The sequence below is a fragment of the Brassica oleracea genome, chromosome C5 (assembly GCF_000695525.1).
Source record: "Brassica oleracea var. oleracea cultivar TO1000 chromosome C5, BOL, whole genome shotgun sequence".
NCBI classification, from domain to species: domain Eukaryota; kingdom Viridiplantae; phylum Streptophyta; class Magnoliopsida; order Brassicales; family Brassicaceae; genus Brassica; species Brassica oleracea.
Window position 1 is genome coordinate 8,160,459 of NC_027752.1, and position 9,781 is coordinate 8,170,239.

Below are 9,781 nucleotides of genomic sequence, written 5' to 3' on the forward strand. Positions count from 1 at the left end.
ATTTTAAATTTTTATTATATGGCTAATGTAATTGTTTAATTTATTTTATTAATTTAAAGTAAACAAATATGATAGAGAATACACTAATTTTTATCAAATCTTTATTATTCAAAAACATTAATTTTCATATATATTTTAACCACATTAGGTAGTTCCGTAATTTTTATTTAAGGAAAGAATAAAAACATTAATAACAAATTTATGGTTAGTTTAATAAAAAGCTTATTATATATTTAGATGGACCAACATATTTTTCTAAGGATTCTAAGACTCATTGTGGTGATGACACATGGTTATCTCAAATGTTGTAATGCTTATCTTTTAATATATAGTGGATATTTATTAAATGAGACTTCTTACTTATATGATTTTGTAATCATTTATATTTTATCATAAAAAAAACTTTTAAAACATGGATCGCAAAAATTTGACTGTGAAACTTTTAAAAGTTTTAGTAATTTATAGTCGTTTAAAAAAATCAAAATATAACATATACAGACAAATTTAAATTTTTATTATATGGTTAATTTAGTTGTTTAATTTATTTTATCAGTTTAAAGTAAACAAATATGATAGAGAATATACTAATTTTTATCAAATTTTTATTATTCAAAATCATTAATTTTCATATATACTTTAGCCATATTAGACAATTTCGTAATTTTTATTAAGGAAAGAATGAAAACATTAATAACGAATTTATGGTTAGTTTAATAAAAATGTTATTATATATTTAGATGGACCAACATATTTTTCTAAGGATTCTAAGACTCATTGTAGTGATGACACATGGCTACCTCAAATGTTGTAATGCTTCTCTTTTAATATATAGGGGATTTCGCTAAAAATATTTGGATTGGGTCCAAAACAAAACATTAAATAAAAATATTATTATGCTCAGAGAAATCATCTGAAAGGAAAAATATATATTTTATTTAGAATTGAGTATTTTTCTACAATTAATATCATCAAATATTTTAGAATGTAATACACAGTATATATGGAAGTTTAATTATTTTTTGAATGTTCAAATTTGTGTTTAGTTGATGTTCAAATTTTCAATATAGATTACCACTATATAGTTTTTTTTTTTTTTGCAAACTTAGTTGAGTTCTTATCCAATATACTAGGTGTTTTCCCTGCACCATGTGCAGTAACAAAACTTTAAATTAAATTATATATAAAAATATTGTTATTACTATGCCTTTGTTTTGTGTTTCAAAAATTAATTAAAATAAATATAATTGTTTATACAATGTTTATTTTTAATATAATGATTTTAGACTGTTAAAATATTTTAAAAACTTGTCAAAATATCTAAAATGAATTATCCATGTTACTATAATCTTAATATCATTAATAATTTGTAACTTCAATATTTTATTTTTTAAAGAATACGGCAATGAACCTTTTAAAAAGTAATATATTCTTTGAAATATATTTTTCAGGATAGATTAACTTTTGGAAATGTAAATAACATAATTTTACATAAAAGTTTATTTGCAAATTTCTAAACATTATAAATATTAAAATATAGAGCACTTGTTTTATTTATAGTATATAGAACAATTTAGCTATGAGATATAATTTTAAGAATCAAATACTTTCTTATAATTTTACCATATTTGGATAAATTTTCAATATAAATATTAATAATATATAAATACTAAAAATAATAAATAAATTTATTTGCATTTTTATTAACTTGTTCAAAGTGTAAGTAATATTAATTCCATCTCGGATTTAAATTATTTATTTATATCTTTTAGTAATGAAAATAATTATATACTCAATCTTTTAATTATGGTAATAATTATATACGTAATATTTTATATTTGGATTTCTTTAGTTGAGTTTTGCGTAATAAATGTGTTAAGTCATGTCATAACTAGGTAGAATCCATATCATTATTTAAGTGAATTATATCATTATGTTTTTGCTAAAATGATCGCGGTGATGACATGTGTCAAAATCATTTGGTAAATAATATCTAGGGGATATGGAAGCCAAACACACAAAAAGATACGGATCTATATATATATCAGATTTCATGTACATTTCAGGAAGAAAATGTAAATCTTATTTAAAGGTAATTAATATATTATAATGACATGTGTATACAAGAGAAGAGAACACCTAACTAGAAGATATGTCCACCCCCAAAAGTTGAAGTTTCGACTTCCTATAAATTTGGAGGAAGACAATAACAATCTTCACACTTTCCATCCATCGACAGTTTTGAGTTTTCTGGTAAACAAAGTGCGCTTTTCCATACACTACAATCTTTTGTAACCGATTTACTAATCGGATCACATCAGTTTTGTGTAATAAACAAAAGGCGCTTTTCTCGTTATATTAGCAATATTTAATTATCAGTAAATTATATTTTTAGTTACCTACTTTCGTGTTATTATTTTGACAGTTTGTCAGATGAAAAGTGTTCATAGTTTTCTTGTTTGTTTTTAGCAAAAAAAATAATTAAATACAGGTTTTTTTTTGTAACACAACTTCCATTAAGATAAACTAAAACCCACTAAGGATGGATACAAAAAATAATTAATAAATATTGGTTCTTTTCACTTAAAAGTTAAAAGCTTGTAGTAATTCACAAATAAATCAACACTGCTTGTTTTATTTTATTTTTAAAAATAATTAAGTTATTAATTATAATAAAGGGAGTGATACTGATAAAATCATTTACCATCACAATTTTTAGTGTCCACAAAAGTGTATGATTTTCTCTGTTTCTCGACATGCATCTTCTATTCATCTTTTGTTTAATAATATAAAGAAAAATGCTATTGTTTTGTTTAATGCGACATGCACCTTATATTATATTTACTCGGCTTCTTTACATAGCCTGGTTTGCTTTGAACCCCTTTTGTTTTACAGATCATTAACTAGTTTGACAAGTGCTTTACGATCTTGAAAGAAGATGTCTTATGGTGAAAGGCCAAGGCTGCTTGTTGTAGCTAACCGGCTTCCGGTTTCTTCAAAGAAAACAGGGGAAAACTCTTGGTCTATGGAAATGAGTCCTGGTGGTAAATTTAATCTTCTAGGTAAGTCATGAGCCATATATGATTACATAAAATAATACAGTTTGAAAAGTATGTTCAATAGTTTGGTGTGGTCTCTTGAAGGTGGTGTGACAGATCAATATGATACTAAATGGGTTGGATGGCCTGGATTTGATGTGTATAATGAAGTTGAAAAAACTGCACTCTCTAAATCTCTTGCTCAAATGGTATGTATTGATCCAAAAATATCCACGTGTATATTGATTTTCGTTTGTCGTTTATTCATAAATGAAACGTATAAATACTTCCATGTTATAAGAGTGAAAAACTCATGAGATTTTCAAAAATATTTTTTTTTAACACAAATATCTGATAATTACTTACGCTTTTTCTATTCTTTTTTTCTATCAACTTGCAGAATTGTATCCCTGTGTTCCTTAATGAGGTTTTTGATCAATATTACAATGGTTATAGCAACGGCATAATATGGCCAATTCTTCATCACATGGGACTTCCAATAGAATGTCATCATGACGAAAACAAGACGTTCCAAACACAATATGATGCATACAAGAAAGCAAATCGAATGTTTCTTGATGTCGTAATCGAGAACTATGAAGAAGGAGATACTATTTGGTGCCAAGATTATCATCTCATGTTTCTTCCTCAATACCTTAAAGAATACAACAACAAGATCAAAGTTGGGTGGTTTCTCCATTCACCATTTCCTTCTTCAGAGGTCTACAAAACATTGCCCTCGCGATCAGAGCTTCTTCGTTCTGTTCTTAGAGCTGATTTACTTGGGTGAGTAGTTTAATTTCTAACCTTGTAATACATGGTTAGGTATCACGTGAATAGGATCAAAATATTTTAAATTTTCAATATATATATTTTTTCTTTCAGTTTCCATACGTACGATTTTGCAAGACATTTCGTGAGTACATGCACTCAAATTCTTGGCGTTGAAGGCACAGATGAAGGGGTTGTGGATCAAGGCAGACTCACTCGTGTAGTTGTTGTAAGACTTCATATTCAAATCTTCAACATCGTTTCCCATAACTTAAATCATCACATCATAATAATTAGGCCTAATATACAAATCCTAATCTCTGTGTTTTAGCTTCCCATGGGAATAGATCCTGACCGGTTTATAAGCACATGTAAGCTTCCTGAAGTCATACAACAGATGAATGAGCTTAAAGAGAAATTTTTTGGCAAAAAGGTAATTAAACATTTTTCTTACCAACCTTTAACTTGAAAAGGTTTTTACAAAAATAATTTGGTGTTGACAGGTGATATTAGGTGTTGATCGTCTTGATATGATCAAAGGGATTCCACAAAAGTATCTTGGATTTGAGAAGTTTCTTGAAGAAAATCCAGATTGGCGCAATAAAGTTGTCCTGGTGCAAATTGCTGTGCCAACAAGAGATGCTGTCCCTGAATGTAAAAGCTTTCGTAGTCTTCTATGCATCTAAATATGCATAAGTGTTCTGAGACTGTGCTTTATTTACAGATCAGAAGGTCAGAGACCAAGTTCATGGACTCGTTGGACGCATTAATGGTCGTTTTGGTTCTATATCTTCTCTTCCAGTTCATCACATGGTTTGTTTGCTTCCTCTATCTATTCAAGTTTTCATGATTTAATAAAAAAAAAAATTCATTGTTTCTTGTTAAGAGTTTTCTCTCATTTTCTTTTGTCAGGATTGTTCTGTTCCCTCCAATTACTTATGTGCACTTTACGCGACTGCTGGTAAATTTTCCTTCACTACACATGATGGTTGTTGATTTGGCTTTAGTCATTTTTATAACTTGTTTAATGTGTTTACTTTTTTTCATTTAGATGTATTGCTTGTAACGTCTTTGAGAGATGGACTGAATCTCGTTAGTCATGAGTTTGTTGCTTGCCAAGAGAGCAAAAAGGGGGTTCTTATTCTCAGTGAGGTAATATAGATAATTCAGCGTTCAGTGTCATAGAGATTGACTCTAAAAATGCTTTAGATTAATGTTTAAAAGTTACTGATTTTTTGCATGAAATGTATATAGTTTGCAGGTGCTGGACAGTCACTTGGTGCTGGAGCTATTCTTGTGAATCCTTGGAATGTTACAGAAGTTTCTTCTGCCATTAAAGAAGCTCTAACTATGCCGGCCGAAGAAAGGGAAGAAAGACACAGAGTTAATTTTCAGTATGTGATAACTAATTCTGCTGAAAAATGGGGAGGTGATTTCTTGAGGTATAGTCCAAAGAAGAAGGAACATTTTGATGATTTTCTTCAAAACATTAGCTCTCTTAGGTAAGAGCCTATATGACAAAGTTTATGTCTGTATGCAGTGAACTCAATGACGCTTTTGCTGAATCCGAGATGAAAATTAGGAGTACCCCACATGAACTTCCACAACGAGATATGATACAACGATATTCACAGTCTAACCATAGACTGATAATCTTGGTAATTGAGCGAGCTTTGAGAATTTTTAATATAATTTGTATTTTTCTAACACTAACAAACTGTGGAATATGTTTTCAGGGTTTTTGTGGAACACTCACTGAGCCAATGAATACTCAAAATGAGGAGCTGAATCTTAAACTAAACCCAAAGCTAAAAGGAACATTGAAAGCATTATGCAATGATCCAAAAACAACAGTAGTTGTATTGAGTAGAAGTGGCAGAAACATATTAGATAAGGTATTAGTGTATTACTAAGGTCTTTCTTTTCATATATTTTCTGATCACACTGATTTGGTACTTAAACCAGGTCTTTGGAGAGTATAAGATATGGCTGGCTGCAGAAAATGGAATGCTCTTGAGGGATCCCACTGGAGAATGGGTGACAAATATGCCTGAAAACATGAATCTCGACTGGGTCAACGGTGTAAAGGTTAGTAATTTTACTTTCTTTGAGAAAAATTTGAGCTTTGATATTTTCATGAATCATGTATATTTGTAGAATGTTTTTAAGTACTTCACTGACCGAACTCCAAGATCCTTCTTCGAAGCAAACGAGACTTCTCTAGTATGGAATCACGAATATGCAGGTGATTGAAGATTAGTTTTGCTTAACAACACTTTGTATATTTTCGTTGACTATTTTTCTTTGATAGGCGTTAAGTTTGGGAAAACACAAGCGAGAGACATGTTACAGCACTTATGGGCAGGACCAATCTCTAAGGCATCAGTTGATGTTGTTCGAGGAAACCATTCTGTTGAAGTCCATGCAATGAGTGAGACGAAGGTAAAACCTTATTGCTTCTCATCGCATATTATGCATTCAAAAAAATATGATCTACACTATACAATACTCGAGATTCTAAGTGTTCCATCTTCTTTCTCTGTTATGTAGGGAGCAGCAATTGGTCGTATTTTGGGAGAAATGATGCATAAAATATCAATGACCACACCCATTGATTATGTCTTTTGCAGTGGTTACTTGTTGGAGAAGGTAAAGCTTATATTACCTATCCCTACGTTACTCATTCAGAATTCCATCTAGCTAAATGATATATATATTACAGGACGAAGATATTTACACTTTCTTCGAATCAGAAATTGTGCCTTCCAAGTTATCTCATGAAACTAGGTCGAAGTCTTCTTCCAGTAATATTATGAAGAATCAGATTTCACCGAATGTTCTTGACCTCAAAAAAGAGAATTACTTCTCTGTAGCCATCGGACAAACTCGCTCAAAAGCTCGCTATGTCATTGACTCAACTCAAGATGTAGTGGATTTGCTCCACAAGCTTGCAATTGCAGATACAACAACAATGGCTAACACAGTTTCTAATAGTGAATTACATCAGAGACTCGCAATGGAAACGCGAATTTGAAACACTCCAAGAAGAGAAACTCTAATCGTTTCGTCCAAGTCTTTTGTTTAATTATTTTGTGCATAATAAGAGGAGTCCACTGCTCTGAAATGTAGGAGCATGACCTTAGTGGATTTCTCATTTTCTTTGGTGTACCTATCTTTTCTTCATGGAAAGAAAAATAAATAAAAGTAGAGTTTTCTACCATCAAATGCTTTAACTAGAGGTTCTGGATTTAACCGTTCGTATTAATATCAGCAAATAATACAGAAATGATGTTTTTATCTATAAAATGTGGGACATGAAAGAACACAATACCAACAAAACAATAGCATATAAGAATCCAAACTAGATATAGGCAAAGCTAAGTTGCTTTTGGCTTACGACTCAATGGGAGAAACTAATAACAAACCAGTTTAAACAAAACTGAGATATGTTATATTACCTCAAGTTCTCTTGTTGGACTCAAATGCATATTTGATCAGAGACTCCTTGATTGAGAGTAATTCAGGGAACTCTTTCTTGAGCTTAGATGCGTCCATCTCGTTGTTGCTTCTTGGAGCCACGATGACCTTAGCTTGCTCCTCTAGTGTGAAGTTCGCCCATTTGAAGTCTGAGTCAATGTAGTCTCTGTACATCTCCAGGACCTCATTGTGACTCACGACACCAGGGTTGGTGAAGTTCCAAATCCCTTTCAGGTTTCTTTTCGCCATCTCTATCGAGATTGGAAGAAGCTCGTCCAGCACGGTCATGCTGTTTGGGATGTTCACTACTTTGCTGTACCGGGAAATCTTGGTGATGAAGTTTCTCGGGTTGTTGAGATCAGAGGAGATCGGCATCCTAACCCTTAGTGTGCATACGTTATCAAACTCCTTAAGCAGTTCCTCAACCTATGACGGGTCACAACAAACATCATTTTAAGAAAACAAGCATGTATAAGTAAAGAGGAAACCTTATATTATAGATGAAATCATGAAATTTTACCATGGCTTTGGTTTTTGAGTAGAAAGAACCAGTGAAGTTTGGTGTGTCTTCTTCTTTGAAGCCAATGCCTGAACCTAGCGGATGGTTTTCGTCGTACTCGAATATACAACCTGTAGCAAAGTTCATCAACAGGAGGCTGTGCTCTCTGCAGACATCAGCCAGAGTCAAAGTGCCTGCAACATTGGCACGGATTGTCTCTGTTTTGTGAGACTCGCACCAGTCGACATTGGGTCTCCCTGTCACACCAGCAGCATTGAAGACATGGGTAGGCTTAACATTCAGAATATCTTGCAAGAGGGATGACCGATCCTCAAGCCGCCCTTTCCCATACTCAAAAGCGATTCCCTGCTTCTCACAAATCTGCCCAAGCAATCCCCCAATCCATCCTGTCTTACCATATATCAAGAATTTCAGTGAAGGGTTCTGAGTGGCGCCACTGCTTCTTGGTGTCGGGACCACCATCTGGCTCTGGCTTGAGTTTCCAGACAAAGCGACTGATCCAGAGTTCTCTTCAGACCCATCAAAGTGTCTCCCACCAGGCATCACCAGCATCCTCGGGTGGGGAAGCAACGCTCCAGAAACATCACCCCACCAATCCGGGTTCTGCGTGTACCACTCCATCGTCTTCTTCAACCCTTCTTCCCAAGTGGTCCTCTCCGACCATCCCAAGATCTTAAGCTTCTCATCATCTAAAAAGTACCTCTGGTCGTTAAAAGGTCTGTTGTCCACAAACTTGATGTTTGCCTCAGGGTCCATATTAAAGAGCTTGCAGATATCTTGAGCAACATCATTCACCCTCCTCTCCTTCTTAGTACCAATATTATAAACATGGCCCACTTCCCCCTTGTGAAGAATAACCTCAAAGGCCTCAGCAACGTCTTCACAGTAAAGATAGCTACGAACATTACTCCCATCTCCATGAATAGGAAGAACCTTCCCCCTCATCGCCAGCAATATAAACTTGGGAATCAGCTTCTCCGGAAACTGGTTAGGCCCATAAACATTATTACCACGCGTGGTTATAACAGGAAGCCCATAGGATCTGCCATACGCCATCACAAGCATCTCAGCTCCAGCCTTGGTAGCGGAGTAAGGATTCGTCGGCAGAAGCTGAGAAGCCTCATGGTTACCAACAACAGCATCCTCATCAGTCTCGCCGTAAACCTCGTCAGTGCTCACGTGGATAAACCTCCTGATCTGGCCAGTAACTTTACACGCCTCGAGGAGCACGTGCGTTCCGTAGATGTTGTTCTTGGTGAACTCGAAGCTGTTGCCGAAGGAGTTGTCGACGTGAGTCTGAGCGGCGAAGTGCATGATGGTGTCGATGCCTTCGGTGAGGAGGAGGTAGTTGACGAGGTCGGCGCTGGCGATGTCGCCCTTGACGAACTTGAAGTTGGGGGAGTGCTTGGAGGGGTTGAGGTTCTTGAGGTTGGAGCAGTAGTCGAGCTTGTCGAGGACGACGATCTTGTAGTCGGGGTAGGTTCGGATGAGCCTGTTGGCGACGTGCGAGGCGATGAAACCGGCTGCTCCGGTGATTAGAATGTTCTTGGGAGTGTATGAAGAAGCCATCAAGTTTCCTGGATTGAGCAGAAATTATCAGATCGAATCGAGATCTGTGATTGGAATCAACGGATCTAACTAAACGTTAACTAATCGAAGCTATGATGCTGCTCAATCAGTAGATCCACATCAGAAGCGCTAGATCGAACTTAGATTATGCAATTGAGCATCAAACATCTGGAAGAGAATCAACTACGCAGCAAGCTCGAGGATTACAATAACGTGCAGAATGATCATGCGAAAATGGCGGATAAATAAAAATATGCAAAGAGGGGACTAACATTCTCGGGAAACTCGAACCGTACCTCTGGATCTGTGAGGATTGGGAAATGGGATGATGAGCAGAGCCCTAGAGATTTGGGGTGGATGTGAGACGAAGACGACGAAGAAGGAATAAATTCAAAGGGGGGGGGGGGGG

The 9,781-nt window shown here is 34.6% G+C and overlaps 2 protein-coding genes across 4 annotated transcripts; one reads left to right on the forward strand and one right to left on the reverse strand.

Moving 5' to 3' along the window:
- The first annotated feature begins 2,935 nt into the window (after positions 1-2,935).
- LOC106344420 (probable alpha,alpha-trehalose-phosphate synthase [UDP-forming] 3) lies at positions 2,936-6,899 on the forward strand. The gene is made up of 17 exons (XM_013783805.1): positions 2,936-3,059; positions 3,207-3,244; positions 3,436-3,821; positions 3,921-4,035; positions 4,138-4,239; positions 4,310-4,460; positions 4,531-4,619; positions 4,719-4,767; positions 4,858-4,958; positions 5,061-5,248; positions 5,347-5,464; positions 5,543-5,701; positions 5,772-5,894; positions 5,964-6,051; positions 6,118-6,248; positions 6,357-6,455; positions 6,529-6,899. The coding sequence occupies exons 1-17, from the start codon at positions 2,936-2,938 to the stop codon at positions 6,838-6,840; spliced, it is 2,373 nt and encodes a 790-aa protein (XP_013639259.1). The 3' UTR covers positions 6,841-6,899.
- On the reverse strand, positions 5,784-9,781 carry LOC106294315 (trifunctional UDP-glucose 4,6-dehydratase/UDP-4-keto-6-deoxy-D-glucose 3,5-epimerase/UDP-4-keto-L-rhamnose-reductase RHM1-like). 3 transcript variants are annotated; one of them, XM_013729872.1, is made up of 4 exons: positions 9,669-9,781; positions 7,804-9,380; positions 7,265-7,709; positions 5,784-5,856 (listed from the first exon to the last, which is right to left on the reverse strand). In XM_013729872.1, exons 2-3 carry the CDS (start codon positions 9,370-9,372, stop codon positions 7,266-7,268), a joined length of 2,013 nt encoding a protein of 670 aa, XP_013585326.1. In that variant the 5' UTR covers positions 9,373-9,380; positions 9,669-9,781; the 3' UTR covers positions 5,784-5,856; position 7,265. The 3 variants fall into 3 exon arrangements, with proteins under 3 accessions (XP_013585326.1, XP_013585328.1, XP_013585327.1); XM_013729874.1 differs by lacking the exon at positions 5,784-5,856 and adding an exon at positions 6,693-6,979; XM_013729873.1 differs by lacking the exon at positions 5,784-5,856 and adding an exon at positions 6,693-6,984.

Coding starts and splice junctions, on each gene's coding strand:
- LOC106344420 (XM_013783805.1), top strand. CDS start 2,936: ATGTCTTATGGTGAAAGGCCAAGGCTGCTTGTTGTAGCTAACCGGCTT. Junction 4,240..4,309: donor AGAAATTTTTTGGCAAAAAG/GTAATTAAACAT, acceptor TGGTGTTGACAG/GTGATATTAGGTGTTGATCG. Junction 4,768..4,857: donor TGCACTTTACGCGACTGCTG/GTAAATTTTCCT, acceptor TTTTTCATTTAG/ATGTATTGCTTGTAACGTCT.
- LOC106294315 (XM_013729872.1), bottom strand. CDS start 9,372: ATGGCTTCTTCATACACTCCCAAGAACATTCTAATCACCGGAGCAGCC. Junction 7,710..7,803: donor ACTCAAAAACCAAAGCCATG/GTAAAATTTCAT, acceptor GACCCGTCATAG/GTTGAGGAACTGCTTAAGGA.